This window comes from Argiope bruennichi, chromosome 5 (genome assembly GCF_947563725.1).
Source record: "Argiope bruennichi chromosome 5, qqArgBrue1.1, whole genome shotgun sequence".
Taxonomy (NCBI): Eukaryota; Metazoa; Arthropoda; class Arachnida; order Araneae; family Araneidae; genus Argiope; species Argiope bruennichi.
In genome coordinates, this window is record NC_079155.1 from 92668603 (window position 1) to 92689387 (window position 20785).

Here is a 20785-nt window from a genome sequence, read left to right on the forward strand (position 1 = left end):
ACGTGAGTCAAGTTATGAGTATATCAAAGTTTGAGGACCATTTTCTCGATATTGGCTGGCCATTGCGTTTTAATATTTTCACGAATGAACATTCTAAATGTATACTATCATTATACTAAATCTTATCCCGATCTCAGATTTCAACCCCATGACCTCCCCTTGTTAGACTATCACCAACATACTGCTGAAAGAACAACTTGAAGGTACTAAGGAAATGACTGTACTCAAGGACAAAATACTATGAGATAATCAGAGCTAATGAGCAACACAGAATCATTTTGTCTGCCATCTCCAGTGAATGACTTAAAAAAAAAAAAAGCATTTTCAATACCAATTCCAATTCCTTGTACAGAAATGAAGCAGTAATGCCAGCACATTTGCATTATGCTATCTATCCCTAATTTACTTCCATATACTTGTGTAAACAAAATAAATGCAATATGCATCCAATAAAAGAAATGGGAAGTCTATTAAATAATAAAACAAATTTCTTGAATTTATAACAAGAAACAAAGAGTTTAATAATATATACAGCCTGAGTAAAAACTTTAAGGCCAGTAAAAATTTTTGAGAAAATGGAAACATATAAACTGAGGAATTAAAATACCATTTGATTGATAATTATTGAGCTTAAATAAAAGTCAAAAAAGGAGAAAAATCAATTTGTAAATATTTTATTATTAGAAAATATTACAGAACACACAGATGAATATTTGAGCCTGAGTAAAAACTTTAAGGCCAACATAGAAAATAACATATAAGAAAAAAATTACAAATTCTTAGAAGGTTGTGTAGGAGCCATTTCTTCGAATTACTTCAAATATTTTTGTTTTCATAGATGAAACGAGTTTTTGACAAAGGGTGGGGTCGGTTTTATACCATTCATCTTCGATAGTAGATTTCAGCTCTCTTGTTGATGTAAAATGTCTCGCATTTGTATAAACTCTTCTTGCTAAGTCACCCCAAAGGTTCTCGATTGGGTTGCGTTCAGGTGATCTAGCTGGCCATTTCACAGTTTCAACATTTTTGACTTGGAACCAATTTTTTGTGCTGTTACTCTAATGCATTGTCTTGCTGATATTTCCAATTTTCTCCAGCAAAACATTCAGCATTTGGCAAAAGATGATTTGTTAGGACATTTTGGTATCCTTGTGAATTCATTCTACCTGAAACGGATGCAATTGAGCCCACACCATTGTAAGCAAAACAGCCCCAAGTCATGACAGACCCTCCACATAATTGGCGCTTGGAGAATATTTCTTATATCATGCCAGTAGAAATTCCAGCCATCTGGTCCATCCAAATTCCATTTTTTTTTGTCAGAAAAAATATTTTCTATCCATTGGTTGTCCCAGGGCATGACTTTCTGGCCAAAGTTCAAACGCTCTATTTTGTGTCTCGGCAGTAACTGAGGCTTAGTCAATTTTGCTGTATAAGTGAACCTTCCAGATCTTCTAATTGTGTTATAAATCGTTTTTTGACAAACTTTTAAACGTGTCGTCGGAATCAGTTTCCTGGTTGAGTACTTTCCAGTAGATGCAAGTTGGCAAACTCTTCTTTCATCACGCGAGGAGAAAGCTTTAGGTCTCTCCCCAGTATTCTTTTTACCATAATTGTCTTTCAATTTAAAAAAATTGTTGACTACAGTCTTTGATCTTCCTATCTTTATCGCAATAGCACGACTACTCATTCCTGTTGAAGACAAAGCTTCGATCTGTCCTCTTTCACGATCAGTTAACTTCTTACCCTTCTCCATCTTCACAAAGATCACCAATACTTCGAAGAAACGTATGACAAATATGAAAATTGCAGCGTTGTCACAAGCTAGTCGTTGCAATGGTAATTACACGATTATATTATATTTATTTTTAAAAAATGACTGGTGGCCTTAAAGTTTTTACTCATGCAGAAATACTAACTTTGTAAATAACCACATGTTTCTCATAATTATGTATTTACAAATTAATGTTATGGCATTTATTTCTTATCAATGAACTTTAATAATTAATATTATTTGAATCCCTTTTATTTAATTTTACATTTTCTCAAAACATTTTACTGGCCTTAAAGTTTTTACTCAGGCTGTATAAAAAAATATTAAACTATTTTCTGATATTTTCTTAATAAACTTAGCAGGTTTTATGAAAGTTTCAAAATTACAAATTCTTCAAAGAGAAAATAAATCTCCATAATAAATAATATTTACTATCAACTTTCATAAAATGATTTTAAAAAATAAAAATGGATTCCAGACAATACTGTTATCTCCAAGTGAAAAACTAAAGGAAATATTCATAATGAAAATGATTTTTCATAACAATGCATCATTTATCATTATGCTCACTCACTTCATCTCACTTATTATTATAGCTTTTAACTAATTACAGAAACTTTAGTTGTTTTTGCTCATAATGTAAGATAAGAATTATACAGGTGTTTTTTGAAAGTTCTCATATGAATTTGGTTGATGCTTTATGTTTGACAATAACTGCTATTAATTTTGAACTTTTATTTTAATATCCAGTCTATAATATAATAATAAACTACTATTATTATATTACAGAATTTTATATTTGAAAAATTAATATTCTTGGTTTCATTTTATAAAGGGAAAGTTCAGTAGCTGACACAAATCAGTAAAATAGTACCTCACAGATACATTTTGATTATTATCAAAATATTTTTTTGTTATAAAATCCTTTATTTATTTAAATAATTGCAGTATGAAGAAATTTTTTTATATACTTATTCATTTAAATATTTATTTATAATTTTCATTTTTTTAAAAATTAGAATTTTCAGTACAATATTAATATTTTCTGCTTCAATATTTCCTAAGAACCTCCAACATCTGCAAGTTTCAGGAGGGGGGGGGGATTTCAACTATAACATATTCTATGGTTATATAAAGTAAAACAAACCAAAGCAATAAATTTAAACTTACTTGAAAAACATGCTTAATTTATAACATTTAAAAATTATTTTAGAATTGAAGTTATCTGAATATATGCACTGAAACACAGAAAATATCATTTAAATTTCAAAAAAAAAAAAAAAAAAAAAAAAACCATCATGTAATAGGATTAAATCTAGAAAACACAAATATTTTAAGAGGAAATTTTATTATAAAGAGTCAATAATAATAATAAAACAAATACACATAATTTCTCCTTCAAAAATCACGTAACATTTTTTTTTTTTTTTTTTTTTTTTTTTTGTTCACAATATTAACACAAAACTTGAAACATCAACTTTCTCTTGTTCTGAAAACACATAAAATTTTTATTAATTAAAATGAAATGTTAAGAAATGTCTCAATTTTAAATGTATTTTTTTGGTAGTCATTACTATGTTTTGTAGTAAAATACATTATGAAGCCATGCAGCAATAGAGAGCTCAAAGCTCTATTTGAATAATAATCTTTTTATATAAGATGAAAATACAACACTTCAATCTACAAAACTTCTCGTAAGCTAATTATAGTGAAATTTTATCATTAGATTCAAGTAAAAATATTCACACAATACTATCACAAAATTTTTACAGATAAAATCAATGTAAAGAGCAACAAACTAAATCAAATAATGAGAAACACATATTGCTTTCTTTAACTAAGCAAAAATACTACAAATATATGGTTTTATACTTTCAGGAACTATTAAATAAATTTTACATGATATCTACAACTTCAAAAAGCAAATATTTAAATAGAAATTTTTATCACAGATGCAGATTATAGTGCTGACTAAAACATGCTTATGGCAAAAAAAAAAAAAAAAAAAAAAGACATTGGCCTATTGTTATGATAATTATGAGATGGAAAACATACCAGTACAATCAAAAATGGGTGAAAAGTCAGCAAAACAACTGTTTAATTATCTATTTATTTATTTCTTAAACAAATGAAAAGAAAATATTAAAGCTATAATGAAACTAAAAACATATTTCTGAATTTAAGCCATAAGCATTAGCAGCATATGCTTTTATACATAAAAACAACAGGAGAGATCTATATTGTTATCATTGGATCATCACTGTCATCAAAATCATCTCTGTCAATAGCTTCTTCTAAAGAAGATCGTCGTGATCGAATCAAAACATAAACGAAGTTTACAGCAAACGCCTAAAAAAAAAAAAAAAAAAAAAGGAAATGTAATACTTTAAATTTAATAATAAATAAAATAGCTAATACGTAAACTCAATGTTATTTATTTCAAATGTAAGAATTTCTGTAAATCTGTTGGCAAATTATGCTTTATTAAAACAAAAATTAAAACAGTTATTAAACAAAATGAATCCAAAACAGTTTTTTATATCAATGATAAAAAAAAGAGAATGAAAAAATATTAATCTCGATCGTTGACACTTAGATTAACAACCGGCTAAAATGAAAATATAAAAGTGTACCAATTATAAAGAACTAACATATTATGAATAAAATAATTAGTAAATTTTATTTTATAGATCTAATCTTAGCAAATTATAGAAAACAAATTACAAAATAAAATTTCAGGATACATCAAATTCTGCAAAGGAGAAAAGAATATATACTTCCATTGCAATTTTATAAGGAAAAAATTTATTTTTTATGAATATTTTGAAAAGATGAAGTATTCTTAGATCTAAAATTTTATCTCTTCTTCACTGTTTGAAGTATAAACTGTTATTTTAACAACAGAAAAACAGTTGCAGCCACATATATCACTAAGTCAATAATAATTTAAAATAAGTTTAGATCGCAATTTCAACCCCTTAGTATTATGGTTATGACTACTAAATTATTAATGAAGATATTTAAATTAAAAAAAAAAGAGTATTAGAAAAATCCTACATCAATACATATATGAATATCCTTAATTTTAAATGACTTAAGAATTATATATACATTTTTAATCAACACCTTTTAACTGCTTTATTAATTTTCTAAAGCAAAAACACATACAATATAAGTGCATATTATAATTAAAAACATATAAAGCAAATATATAAATAATGATAAATAATATTTTAAAATGAAATAAATTGTTACTATTCAATCCAGCATTTCACAGTTCCTATTCCATGAGATTTAAAATCGATATATAGATATTAAAATACACAGAATTTATTAAAACTGATTTATTTATAACATATAAATTTTTAATTTCTGTGATTTTCCAAAGTGTGATATTCTGCATAACAATTAGAGAACAGGTATCATAGTGCGTGCATGTTTCTCATCTTTTCCTTGTCGGTACATATTACAGTCTTTTATTACTTTTCAATAAAATACTGACTGAAAGAGGAGTGGGAAATGATTGATTTAATAAAGAATAAATCTGGAACTTATTTATATATATTTTAGGGACCCTGGAAACTGTGAAATAAATAAATTTTCTCTAATTTTTCTCTCAGCTCTAATTTTCCAAAACATATTGTTTCTATACATTATTGCATATCAGTATTCGTACAAAGTATAAAAAAATATAAAACTAAATTTAAACGTTTTTATGTACATATTTTACAGTTATTATTATTATTTGACAGAAAATTACTCAAAGTGGACAAAATAAAACTTATATTTCCAATAAATAATTTTTGAATAAATTTTTGTGAATCAAACAATAACAAAAACCTTAAAAATCTAATAAATAATCTTCAGAAAATTCTTCAGTGTTTGCTTCAGACATTCTGCAAGTATACGTTACTAATAAAAATGTAAGTATATATTGTTAAATTTCATTTATCCACATCTATAAATTCATTTAAAAAATAAAATATTAATGTGCCAAAGCATACAACAGCTTGAACTAAGACAAAAAGGAAATTTATCAAAAAAATTTAACTATATCTCTGTGTAATAAATAATTTGAAATTTCACTTACAGCCAAAAATACCCAAGTCAGCCAAAAGTAAGCAGCAGAAAATATCCACGCTTGGTAGGCAAAACTGAGAATAAAGGCTCCAGCTCTTGTCATCAGACATTCATCTGAAATGTAAAGGAATACTTTTCTGAAGAAATCAATATAAATTTATCTCAAAGGTAATTAATAAATTTTTTAAAAAAATTACATGTACCTTCTTTTGCATCTAATGAGCAAGCAGTCAAATCGCAAGTTCCATTAGTAAACTAAAAATGAAAATTTGTTTGTTAGTAATTGGATATATTCATACATATATTTAAAATGCTTTAACATGCAAATAAAATAAAACAGAAAAGAAGAGGTTAAAAATAAGCTGGCGAAAAACAACTTATTAAAAAGTCATGCAATTGCAATTATATCCGAGATGCTACTAAAATTTATTCAATGATTCAGAAGAGAATTAATGAATAAGATTTTTTAAAAAAATTATGAAAAATACTGAATTTTCTTGATGGAATAATCTGAGTAGTATCATATTTTGGAACTACAAAGGGGTTATGTTAAAATGAAATTTATAATTTTGAATGGATACTTAAGTCACATTTCATCAATTTCCACATCACATTGATGAAAGGATGTTTAATCTCAGTAGATTTAATATATACAATATCCATATATATGGTAAAAATTTAAAGGAACAAAATTTTAATTTTCCTTCCAATTTCAAAGCTGAGATTGGAAGTTACCAAGTCACTGAGTTCCTGTAAAGCTGATTATTGATAAACTATTGTAAATAGGGTTATGGAAAATTCTTTCAGCTTTACACCAATAGAATTTTTAAAACATGAATTTATAAGCTTTTAAGAGAACTAAAATTACAAATTTCAGAAAAGAAGTTCTATTTAATATACTTACTTTGCAATAATATTGAGAGCCAAAGGTGGTGTAGGAAGGAATAAGTGAATGCATTAAAACATTAATAGCAAGTACAACAAACATCAAAAGAAAAGATAACATTATCAAGGCCTGAGGGGGAGTTCGACCAGGTCGAACTTTATACATCTGTAAAGAAAAATAATAAAAAATTATCACTATAAATTTAATTTAAAATACATCTCAAAAATACAAATTTAAATATTTCATAATAAATCTTACTGGTACACATAAACAACAGATTCCCATGAAACGCATGCCGGAAACTGTGCATATCACAAGGAATATTACAATCAGGAAAAACAGTACATAATCCATTGGGAAAATCTGTAAAAAAAATTTATTATGAGGAAAAATTTAAAAAGTTTTAAAATATAAATTAAACAACATTAAAACACAATGTAATACTATATTATTCCCAATAAGTATTACATGATTGGTCATATCTGAACATTAGATTCAAGTCTAAACTCATTCTTCACATTTGAAACAAATACCAAAGTATATCAAATGCTAACATCATTATAAACATAGACTATATCTATTTATAGACTAGACTAAGGAAATATTTTGAATTAAAAAAAAACACAGTTACATATTTATTTTGCACAAATATTTAAAAATTTTTACAATAAAATTTAACATAGTTACACTGAAACAGAACGCCGCTAAATTTCCAAGCAAAAACAATGGACAACAAAAATAGCTTATTTACATATATTTATAGTTATATTTCAAAAATTACAATGCAGCCCTTTTTTGACAAAAATTGATATTATCAGACATATTTCTGCTAACAAATTACAATTTAAATAAAAAGAAGCAAATAAAAACACAAAAATGAATTAAAGTAAAGAAATAATTCAATAGTTTAAACTATCTAACCAACTTTTGTAAAATGATTAATTCAACATATAATTTCTCAAAACATAAAGCAGGATGAGAATACTTTAATTAAAATTGACCAAAATTTTATTCTTACCTTTTGAGCTCTCACCATTATGTAGTCTAATATATTGGGTAGTAAGTTTTCTTTTAATACATATCCCATCTTGTAGCCAAGTGAATTCATAAGCTTGTCAATACTGAAAAGTATATTTTGAACTTATCCATTAACTCTGACAAATTAAATTTTAAGTACATTTAAAAGTAAAATAGTCTTCTTTAAGAAACAATATGATTCTTCATTCATATTAAAAACAGGTATGTTTTGAAGCTCAACAATATCAAAAATTTATTCAAAAGTTATTTAAATGACCACATTTCAAATTGATTTTTGCCTTCAAATTACTAAAAATTACCATCTAACTACAAACACTGAGTAGGTTTTGTTTTTTACAGACCTTTCCAGCAACTACATTTCTTTTAAATGCTATTACAAATATTACGGGGGGGGGTAATGACATTTTAAAATTAGACAAAATGCAATTATATTTAGAAATTCATGCATTATCAATCAATTGATATATTTATAATTTAAAGAAAAGTTATTTCTTTTCAAATAAACAAAATGCCAATACAAGCGAACTCATGTTAATAGAATAAGTAAGTATAAACTCACTTTGAAATGAGCAATGAAATAAACAAGACCAGTGAGAAAGAAATGCCTATGCAACCAAAAGTAACATTGATGATCCTGAAGAAAGGTTGACACTTATTAAATATGTTTCTTTTTTCACTTTCCAACAAATTATGCCTCCTTGATAATAAACTTTCCTCTTCTTCTAACTGAGCAAGAGTTGCAATTTCTCGAGAAGAAAGAGATTTTCTGGCTTGCTGTTATAATATAAGAGCAAAAAACAAAAAACTTTATTAAATGTAATTTACTAAGAAAATATGTACAATGATTAGTTTCAGTTTTATGGCTAGCATTTCAACAAAATTTTCTAAATTTTTGCAGTGTGTAAAACTACACATATTAATTGGTACGTTTAATATGTTTTCCAAATGTAATGCAATGCAATGCAAAAAAAAAAAAAAAAACATTAAAATGATACATTTTAAATTCAATTACAAATCAAAACAATTATAAAAAATAGACAGAATATAAAATAAAATTTCTGTTTAACTGGAAGCATTAAAAATGAATGACTTTTAATACCACATGCAAAGCTTTTTGTTTTAGCTTAGTTTACAAATTAACAATACAAGATTTTAGAAATCATTAAGAATAAAGATCTTGAAACGTAATATTCAATTAAATATTTTTCTCACTAATACTTAAAAATTTAAACATACTTGATAACAATTCATTTATTTAAAAACTTTCATAAACAGTACATAAAAAAGCTGCATATTTGCATTATATATCTGAAAAAAATTAATTGGAAATATTTAGATAAGGATTTATAATTGAATTATTAATTACAAATAAGTATTAAAAGATATTCATTTATCTTTCAATATTCTTCATAATTACAATTTAAAAAATTACAGTTTCATTAATCCATTATTTGCAGAAATAAATTATTTGAAAAAAAAAATTCAAGATAAAATAATTAAAAATTATTAAATGATTTAAAAAATATTCTCCCAATATTTTGCACTTAGAATAACTTAATAAAAAAGTAAATAGCTAATGCACAATGTTATATGTTTTAATAACAATTAAATAAAAATTTAAATCTTGAATACAATAGCAATCATAAACTTACTAAATTACAAAACAGGCAATTAATTATATTAAACAAATCTTACACTAAAAAATGTTAAGGTGTCAACTTGCTATATATTTGCAAAAAACTATTTTCAATCTCATAATTATTTGTGAAATACTGCTGTATATAGAATCTGTTTGTTAATAATCATGCAAATTAAACAATCAATTCAATGAAAATTAGCCAATTCAGAGAAATTCATTTTCTGAACTGCACAAAAAGTCAATATTCACAAACATACCTTGCTTCTAAGGGCATTAATTTTAGATTGTGTTGATGCCTGGTTCTGAGACAAAATTGATTCTTCTTCAGAAAGAGACCGAAATCCTTTAATTAAAGCGACAGGAAATGAAGTCAATCCTGTACTCTGCAATAAAAAACTTCTTTAAATAACTTAATGATTAAATTAAAAAAAATGGTTTAAAAAAGATAACATTTCAATATTAAAAAAAAAAAATACATGCAACAAACAGGAAAATAAAACTATACAAAACTTCACACACATTTGTTCCAAAATTGAGTTTTTTAGCTTTAAATAACCATTAAGAATATTCAGGACTTATTTTTATTATTTTTATCTTAAGGAAATGAATTTCATTAATTTCTTATTAGCTTAATGAATTTTAAAAGTTGCTGCTTAAAAAGTTTTTCTTAATAAAATTTCATAATGATATTAGCGTGGAATGGAAGCCTTTCAAAATTAAAAAAAAAAAAAAAAAAAAAATCAATTTTCAATATAATTTTTAACAACATTATTAATAGCTATTAAAAATTTTAAATCATTTGCAAACACAAAAATTTTTATTACTAACAAGTTCACCAATGATGTTGCAATTAGAGTATCAAATACTATTTACCATTTGCTTATTTTGAGACATCAGCAAATAGACAATTTTTCTAATTTAATCAGACTATCACAGTATTACATCTGTACTTCGAGTACCAATTCAAGTGATTTTTGTCCCAAATATGATCATTTTGACTTTTTCTATAAATTTAAGATGTCTAAACTGTGAAAGAGGAACAATTAGTTTTTCAAGAAAGCATACTCATATTTATAATTAATTTCCTATTTTCATGACCATTAATCATTACTGGTCTCAAGCCTTATTTTTAATAAGCAAATGAGATTCATTATTTTGAATAACTGATTTTTTTTTTTTTTGACATCTCACGAGTAATAATAACCATTTAACATTAGATAGTTAAACCAGCTAATGACGAGAATATTCTTTTAAAATGTAATAAATATAAACACAACAAAATATTAATTGCATTTCAGATATAAAATAATGAAGGATTCTTACGGTATATAAAATGATGTTTAACATGCCATACAATGTCAAGACATTCACAACAAAAGCAACTGCATCCTTTCCCTCTGAAAATTAAACCAAATAATAAAATAGGATAGATGAATAGCTATTAAACAGAAATGGTACAAATCCAGTCACTTTAATTCATTATACATCAATAACGATAAAAATAAATAAAAAAAACATATTTTTAATCTCACTAAGAGAGATATAAAGTTAAAATTATATATATTACTGGCCTCCAGTAACTTTCTTTATGAATAATAATACTTTATTTAACAATTTTATATTTTAAGAAAGCATATTCAGTAATAATCATGCTAATATTGAAATTTAAAATGGGCCAATATTGCAATATGTATATAGTTAAATTTCTCTTTGCATTAAAAAATGCAGACAGAAATTTAATGTTATTTAAAACCTAGTTTGCTTATTTGATTTTGGCTACAATACAGTATCCTATTTTTTTATTATTATTGATTTTCATTTTTAAAAAATCTTTCACAATCTGAAACTATAATCAAAAACAGAAATAATATTTCATAAAGAAAAATCTGTACATATTAATAACTCTGACAAAAATAAATAATTGAGAAAATAATGAACATACTGCTTTTGGACAATTCCTTGATAAGAAAGTCAATTTTATCCCATTCAGTTGAGTTTTGTGGTGGTTCAGCCTTGTAAGGAATAAATGCTCTGTAAATGAAGTGAACAAATTTTAAACCTATATATATAGTTCCGGCTGCACAATATTTTAATTAACAAAAATTCATAATTATTTTCTTACTACACATTAGAATTATTCTAAGGAAATAAATTTATAAAGTAAACTATATATATAAATATACATTTCTGTTTCTGGTGCATACTGAATTAATAAAAAAAAAAGTTAGTGAAAGGAAGGAAGTTTCTACTGATTAATAAATTTATTTCTTGATTAAATTAAAAAACAGATAAACTATTTATGAGTAGCAATATTATCCAAGAAGGAAGAGGCAAAAATTTTAAAACAATTTAATAAAAAAAAGATATATCCTGACAATTAAAAATTTAATACACCAATATAATTAAATAAAAGAAAACTTCAGAGTAAAACCCAAAATTTAAAAAGACATTTGCATGGCATTTTAGATGCAGGTACATTATATACAACAAATATTTTACAACTGAAATAAATATTTTAAAATATTTCAATAAACAATATTTTTTTTAATAAATTATACTGTTATGTATTTATTACTAAAAATGTATGTATTTATTACTTATTACTAAAAAAATAATAAAACTGATCAATGAAAAATTAAAAAAAAAATTGATAACTAAAATTACATAGATAAAAATAAAAATTTTCATTAACAGAAAGAAAAAAAAAGATCTTTTTAATGATAGCCGATTGAGCAAATTGATAATTATAACATCACATTTTATTTTTACAAAACTTTTCTTTTACTTTATAGTATTTTTTAAAGCCTTTATAAATACAAAACAAAATCTACAAACAAATTAACTGTACATAATGCCAGAAGAAAATATAATAAATAATTAAAACTGAAAAATCTACAAAATGAACCCTGTATATTTTAAAATGAAAGGCTACTATAATCTAACCTATATTATGAACTAGACACATTTGAAAATCAGCTGCTTCAACAGAAGTATTGGTTTAATTTCAGATAAATTGTTTAGATATAACTTCATGCCCACGATTCCAGCATATTACTAGATATTAAAGCTGTTTTATTTTAATTTCCTTACATATATTCTATTTATTGTCTGCATGAACCTTTCTAGTGAAGACCAGTCCCATAATATCATAGTGCTATTTAAAAGATAAATGTCCAATTCATCTATGTTTTAAATTTCATAGCGTTGCAACTTCACATTTTATTCATCTTGTAAATTACACAGATATGAAATATATATATATATATATATATATATAATTTTGAAATAGTGTAACATTTATTTTTGTATAATAATATTTTCAAGAGTTATCACTGAAAAATACCAAAAATATCAATTTAATATTTAATTATTTAAAATTCTGATTAATTTTTCAAAAAATTACTCCAAAGTGTACAATTTCACTTTCCAAAATATACATGTATCAAGTGAGGTAGTTCTAAATCAAATGGTCAATAATGCACCAACACCATTAGTAGAGATTATGGATATAATGAATATACATTTAATGAAATAGTTGTATTTTCATATAATCAATGAAAATTATTTACCCAGCCAGTAACAATCCAGATATGACAAACAGAAAGATCAAAGTATACAGAAGAGCAATAGTAAAAACCTATAAAAATAACTTATGTTAATATACACAGAATACACTACATAAAAATATTTAAATAATTGTCTAAAAGAATAATAAGCCAATACTGAAAAGCTAAACTGCAGAATTGTTAAATTAGAAGAAATTTGGTCAGTACATAGTATTAAAAACAATTAAAAAAAAAAAAAAGAAAGAAAAGGAAAAAGTATGCAGAAATATATTTTAAAACATCGCTTTTCACGATTTAAGCTTAAAGAATGAGAAATTAGTAAAACACTTTCACATTGAATTTTTTTTATTAATTAAGAGAAATTAATCTTACTCCATAAGAATTTCTTTCATCTTCATCATGTTCCTCATATGAGAAGTAAGAAAGAGGCAATACAAAAAAGGCATAAAAGAAAATTATGCCATAGAGACCTAAAAAAAATAATTTCCATAAAATAAAATAATTTTTTTTAAACCTATCACAGTAGAAATAGCTAAACAGCCCTTTACTTTATCATTTCCTTTAAAAATATTTTTCTCTTCTCTTCTAAAATCAGCGATATTAGCAAATACACAAAATTTAACTATCAACTAATCAATATGTGATATGTAAAAACTTTCTGCAAGCAAATGCAAAACATGAATATATTTTTGTAATTTACTGTGCACAAACTTTTTAATTATACAAAACACTACATAAAAATTTTATTTAGAATAAAAATGTCCACATATTTCTCATGTACAATAATGTTTTCAAAAAGACAAATAGTAAGATGCTCGAAAAACTTAATTATTTTATGCAGTAAATATTTTTAAGCACAAAGAAAAAGAAAAAAAGTCCAGCTAAAATACTGTCAACTGTCAATGAAAAAAATTCTTGAAATTATTATGATGAAACATATTCAGTCATTATAACTGTTCTAACACATTATAATTCTAAAAGTAGTTTCTTGCAGAGTTTGTAAAAGAAATTTGTCAACAATGAAGAAATGAAAATCTATAAATCCACTGTAAAAAGGAATTTTCTAGAAAACTGAAATTTTCCTAAACATGAAATCTAAACACATTAAGGTTTTGTCACAGCAAATACATAAAATTTATAGAAAAAGAAATATTACTGTAGTAGGTGTAAGTTACAGAATCTTCAACAGCTTGACGAGTGGAATTTGTAGCCCATTCCTAAAATAAACAATTCTTTTGTAGCAATATATTAAATTTTTTATTCATTCAAATACTTACATAGCAGCCAAAAATCTTTATACAAAATAATATTTGAAGAAATAAATTGTACTGCATAGTCTTTAAATTCTATTTGAAAATTGTTCGAAGCCTATTTCAGAGAAAAAACACTTTCAAATTATAATATAGTCACTTTATATTAATTTAAATAATAATTCAAAAAATAATAAAATAGATATACATTATAAAATAACATGCATAAGTGATTGCGTTCTAATTTGGCTTAACTTTGTTTATACCCCATTTAGAAGTAATTCTGAACCATGGTCAGAAACACAGTTAAGATTTTTTTGTTGTTGTTGTTTTGTTCATAATTTTTTATTAATGAATTGTAAACTCAGGTATTTTCTTTAAAAAATTTTTATAACAAATATATTTTTCAAAGATTAATCATACAAGTAATGTTTATGACAGAATGTAGAATATCTTAAAATTTTGATAAATTCTTGGTGACTGTAAAACAAAATTCATTCTCATTTAAAATTAAATAACTCTGCAATTTGCAAATGTTCTCTCATTTCTCTTCTGTAGTTCCACCTCCAATGCTTGTAACTATATGTAATTAATTAAGATTATAATATAATATTTGACAGGTTAAGAGAAAAACATTGTCTACAGAAAAAATGTATAACTGAACATATAAAAATTTCAATTTGTGGTAAAGACTTGATCTGTTATTTACAGAACATCAAAAAGAAAGTTCAACTTAGTAATAATAATTATTTTTTAAGCAAAGTAATTTTGAAGATAAGTAATATTTTTGAACAAGTTTCTCATGGACAATTATATTTGGATTCCTATACTCAATACTCTTTTTGTATAGGAAAACCAATAACATTGTATATCCCAAAGCATTGTAATAAATTGAAAGTTGAACACAACATAATTACAATTTACGTAATCCAAAACACAAAAATAATATGTACTAAAAATATAATTTTAAATAGATATAATAACTGATATCAAACATTCAACTGTATTCCTTTATCTACTCTATAAATATACACAAATCTAGCAAAAGTAACGCATTGTCAAGTTCAATCAGTTTACAATAAATGTGTAACATGGCATTTATAGAAACTCATTGACTAGTCCTATTTTATATAACAGTATGCTGAATATTACTGATATACTCAGTTTATTTTGATTAGCATCATACCTGAACTAAAGGATGAATTACCTTTGGCAGTACACAATCAATAAATCTTCTCTGATAAATTCAAAAAGTTCGTCTTTGCATCACAAGTGATGAACTAGATTGCATATATAAAAGTTTTAAAAGAATACAACTTCATATAAATATCAAAGAATGTATTATTTTTTCTGATTAATCTGACCTTTTTATAATCTGTTGTAATATGTATGTTATCCCTAAAAAGACTTGTTTTATCATCAGTCAAAAGTAAATGGAAAAATTATCATTAAAATTACCTCTTAATGTTTTAGAAGATTTTTTCAGACAGAAGCATGCAACTTTACCTCCTTATGAAAGTAAGAAAAAAATTTGACATAACATTTTTAGTTTGAAGGTCATATAAAAAAAATTTAATTTTGTAATTTTTTACTATACATTCTACAGAAGCCAATTTTATCCCTATATATTTGGGTATTTTATTTGATGAAATCTTGCAATTGGAAGTATATGTCTAATGGCAGCAGTTTAAGGAAAAAAACATATGTTCCACTTTTTTAGGATATCCTATATATGATTATGAAAACTCAATGTATAAACTATCAAAAGTGAATTTAAAATCACAAGTCTGGGACTTTGTTTTGATTTCCTTTGTATTTCAGAATCAAAATATCATAAATTCTGTGAATTAAAAGTACTTTGACATGAAATTTAGCGCCTTGGTATTCCAAAATTTCTTCTGTTTTCTAGAAAATTTGAGATTTTTCTGAAAATATATAAAAGCATTGCCACAATGACTGACAGAGAAGTTTTATTATAGTTTCAATGAGTAAGGTGGCACATAATCTTAGGTGTTTCTCACTGTGACAAAACTGCTGAACTTGATCATGTGTTGAGCATAGCATTTTAAATTTTTACTGTGCTCTGTGAATGAGCAAGTACATTACTGTTATAGTCTATTGAAGACAGAATTGTTATTGTTTGATTAACTGTAAATATTTTTTAATAACTGTTGTAAATAAATTTCTGTTTGTGCTATCTAAATTGAAATCCATGCAATCTAAGGAAACATCTAAACCATCATAATAGTAGAAAATAAGGAACAAACTGAAAATCAGATATTTGGTATAAATGATACAAGCAATTAAAAATTTAATTTGCTAAGTTTTACACTATAATAAGAGATCAAATAATTATCAAATCATAATTGAACTTAAGAACTGTACACTTTCCTATTCTAAAAAAAGATTATCACATTTTTTTATCATCCATGTGTAATATTTTATTCGTAATTGATAGAAACAAGATTGTAGTATACTTATTATTATTGGAGAGAGAATGTCTACAGAGGAATGGCAACAGCTAGATATTTTGGAACAAAAAATGCAAGTTAAAATTTGTATATTTAGGTTATAATTATGCTTTTATTATCTAATAAATGTTTTATTGTGTCTTTAAAAATATTAATAAAGGACAGAATCAAACAGCTAAGTTATAAATAACTAAAAATCCAAATAACTAAGAAATAAATATACAATCCACATTTAAATTTTGAATACTTTTAAAGTTTTGTTAAAAGGAGTTCCAAAATTCAAATTCACTAACTCCTATAATAGTAAACCCTGCAGAAATAAAACAATGCAACATCTTAAAATTGTTTGCAAGAGTCATAAAATAATACAGATTGGACATTATAAATATGTTAAAGAAAAATAAACTACAAGAATAAATTTAAGAATTGATTACTTTAAATGAACCATCAGAATTCTTCATAAATGATACCAGAAATACATCAACTGGTAAAAGAAAGGCAGATAACAAAGCAATAGATATTCCAATTATTGCTACGACAGCAGAACATTTCTCTCTTTCAGATCGGTTCCAGAACTTTCTCACATACACTGCAGAGAACAAGATGCTCAGCTGGAAATAAAGAAGAAAAACATAATGTAACTTTTATAAGCATACACCACAATTTTTTAGTCTAGTATTTTAATTGCATGCAATTAGCAAACTTTAGGCTTAACCACAAATTATTGCCTAGCATAGTCACTAGATTAACATGACATATTTGACAATTAATCATTGATTGTAAGACACATAACATCTTAAGCGAATAATTGTTGGCATGCAATACAAAAGTACTGTCTTTTATTTTCCAGATAAAATTTTTAAATAAGAAAATAAATAATAATTTTTTTCCATAAAATTTCAAAAATTAATATTATTTAATATTCTAAATGTTTAATAAATTTTGATTACATAGCTTTAAAATAAGAAAAATTAGTTTTCAAAGTGAATAAATCAATATATTCTATATTTCATTGAATCCTCAAAATAGCATGAATGTTTTTTACCTGGAATTTTAAGAAAATCTGCATGGAGCTATATGGTTTTAAACTGAACATGAAAAACAGAGAATCTACAAGGAGAATAAGTTTTAAAACTTATTCTATCTACTAATTTTTTACTTCTTTGAACTAAACATAATTAAAACAAGATTCCCAAAGTTAATTTTAAATTGAATGTCGTCATTAAAAGATATTTCAAATGCTTGGATAAAATGGAAATAATTGAAGGACACAACCATATATTAACAGTTCTCAGTACCTTTATGATTTCTAGTTATCAACATTCTACTTGAATGAAAGTAAATTATTTTAAAAAGGATTATTTTTTACTTTCCTTTTTAACACTCCTTTTTTCCTTCACATAAATAAATTACATTCAATTTTGAGAATAAAAAAAGAAATATTTATCAAATTATAGCGTATAATTCTACAGGTTTCTTTTTTAAAAAAGAAAAAGAATATAATTTCAAAGGCTTTGCAAATAACACAAGTTTTTTGTTTTTTTTTAATCCTTTGAAGTTATTGAGCTTCAAGAAATTTTTCTATCATAAATCCCAAATTCTAAAAGTTAACATATTTGTCAACTGAAATCATATGAATTAAAGAGATGTTGACAACAGATTAAAAAGTCACCTATTTGTATATTTTCAAAGAATAAGATGATCTACAGTGGGTAAAAAAAGTTTCTGCATGGAACACTAAAATAAATATAAACTGGCATAATTTCTAATCTTTGCTTTTTATCTTTATAACTTACTTATATATTGTTAGTATGAGTCTTTAAAAGGGAGTTTCATAATAAATTTCTATTTATTACAAAACTCAGCAAGTCAGTTTACAATTTTTATGATAAATGACGAAGTATCATGCAAAAAAAGTTTCCGTACAAAATATGCAAATTCCTCCTGACGTGCTCTACAACTAATCCACAGTAAATATTCAAAGTTTGATGGTTTGTCAGAGTGAAGAATACAACATAACAACAGTTGTTTAATTCCAATGTTTCGCTGATCGTCTTAAAATAGAAATTCAGAAATCCATTCGACAGTTAGTGATGCGGTTGCGAAAAAATAGATTTATGGAAGAAAAAAAAAAAAGAAAAAAATCAGTGAAATGACATACAAATCAAAGTCTACAGTGCATTATATTATTGAAAGATACCATGATGTGCAAATATTTGAGGATAAAGATCGATCCGGAAGAACTCCAAAGTTAAATCGCTTGCATAAAAGAAATATCAGGTGTAAGGTACAAAATAATCCCTCGGATTAATGCACTTCAACTTGCAACTGATATAATGGTTAATTACAACATTTAATTTGCATCTTAAATTGTGGGAAATGTAATTTTAAAAAAAGGTTATAATGGATGTGGGGCCCGTAAGAAGCCTGTTATAAGTCTCTGCTACAGAAAAAGTGTCTCAAGTTTACAAAGAAGCATATAAGCAAGCCTCTATCTTTTTGGAAATCGGTCCTTTTCAGTGATGAATCAAAATTTAATATCCGTGGGTCAGATGGTCGAGTTATGATCTGGAGGGAATCAAAACAGCATATGGGGTGGATCCTAGCACAGCCCACCTTTTGGCGTCTTTTTGAATTATCGCCAAAAAAGTATTCAATTAGTACGAGTATTCAACGAAATATTCAATTAGTAGTCAACTTGGCGAGATTTCAAATAAGTCGTCAAGAGGTGGGCCCATCTAGAATTTTACCCAGCATATGTTACTTAAGAATTTATATGGAACTGTGAAGCATGGTGATGGTTGGAATATGGTATGGGGGTGTATAAGTGCTGCTGGTGTTGGATATTTATGTTTTATAAATTAAAATATGGATAAATACATATATCTTGACATTCTAAAACAAAACATTTTAACCAATGCAGATGAACTGTCCCTTGGAATGGACTTTACTTATCAACAGGACAACAATCCTAAGCACACCTCCAAGATTTGTCAAGAGTAATGCCTCTATAATGTTAAAAAAACAACTTCATAGCCCTCCCCAGTCTCCCAATTTAATCCTTGTAGGACATTTATTGGAAGAAATCGGTCATGAACTAAAAAAATATGACACAAAGAACAAGGTTGAACTCAAAAGGGTCATTCACGACATTTGGAGTAGTATTTCTCCAGAAACAACAACAACAACAAAAAAAACTGATGGGAGTTATGCCACAACATTTGAGAGAAGCGATATAGGCCAAAGGAAGGCTTACCGATCATTAAATACAAGTTGGTCAGCATGAAAAAGGTTTCTCATGTACTATATAAATACCGTACGGAAACTTTTTTGTTCCTCATTAGTGGCATTTTTTTATTCTTTCAATTTAAGTATTTAATTTTCTTCATAGTTTTTCCTTTATATTCATAAATAATAAATGAAATTGTGTTAAACCAATTTTAAAATTTTCATTTTCATAAAAAATTTTGTTTCAAAAATTATACTTTTATTAACAATCACAGCTGTCTAAGGAAACTTTTTTTACCCACGGTACATTCACAAACAAAAAATAATTTTTTAGTAAATTTATCCTAGAATCAGAAAAAAACAGAAAGAAATATACAATTAGAAGTTTTACAACATATTCCAAAAAAAAAAAAAGTTTATTTTTCATATTACGAATTTATTTAAAAATTAATTAAAATGTTGGATAAATACGGAACAGATCAAACTGAACTGAAATTACTTATCTTTTGCTAAAAAAACTAAATTAATTAATTCTAAAAAATTTAATGCCAGCTTTGGAAACAAAAATGAGAGGATACTAAAAAAAATTACCAGTATTGCTACTACAAATGGTACCCATCCATAAGCAGATACAAATGAAGGTAAGCTAATGATTTCCTCAGATAAATTCATTTTAATTCGATTTGGTTTTCTTCAAATGATTTTGAAAGGTTTTGCATGAATAGTATAAATTTCACTGTTGTCAATTAAGTCAAATTAAAAGTTAATTATTAAGCACAGGAACAATAACAAATGTGCGCAATCAAAACACTAACAATTAGATGATATTTGTTTTGATGCCAACAAATATAAA

At 25.3% G+C, this 20785-nt stretch overlaps 1 protein-coding gene across 1 annotated transcript; it reads right to left on the reverse strand.

Moving 5' to 3' along the window:
* Positions 1-3570: 3570 nt before the first annotated feature.
* Positions 3571-20759, reverse strand: LOC129969313 (probable lysosomal cobalamin transporter). The gene is made up of 15 exons (XM_056083829.1): positions 20524-20759; positions 17139-17315; positions 14140-14200; positions 13356-13453; positions 12987-13054; positions 11360-11448; positions 10741-10814; positions 9675-9800; positions 8338-8552; positions 7759-7861; positions 6999-7103; positions 6759-6905; positions 6058-6109; positions 5865-5968; positions 3571-4123 (listed from the first exon to the last, which is right to left on the reverse strand). Exons 1-15 carry the CDS (start codon positions 20602-20604, stop codon positions 4010-4012), a joined length of 1614 nt encoding a protein of 537 aa, XP_055939804.1. The 5' UTR covers positions 20605-20759; the 3' UTR covers positions 3571-4009.
* Positions 20760-20785: the final 26 nt, after the last annotated feature.

What these genes read in the sequence shown, in the direction of transcription:
- LOC129969313 (XM_056083829.1), bottom strand. Translation starts at nt 20,604, where the DNA reads ATGAATTTATCTGAGGAAATCATTAGCTTACCTTCATTTGTATCTGCT. An exon ending in TGTAACTTACACCTACTACA is followed by an intron (nt 13,454 to 14,139) that starts GTAATATTTCTT and finishes TATTTTTTTTAG; the next exon opens with GTCTCTATGGCATAATTTTC. An exon ending in ATGAAAGAAATTCTTATGGA is followed by an intron (nt 13,055 to 13,355) that starts GTAAGATTAATT and finishes TTATTTTTATAG; the next exon opens with GTTTTTACTATTGCTCTTCT.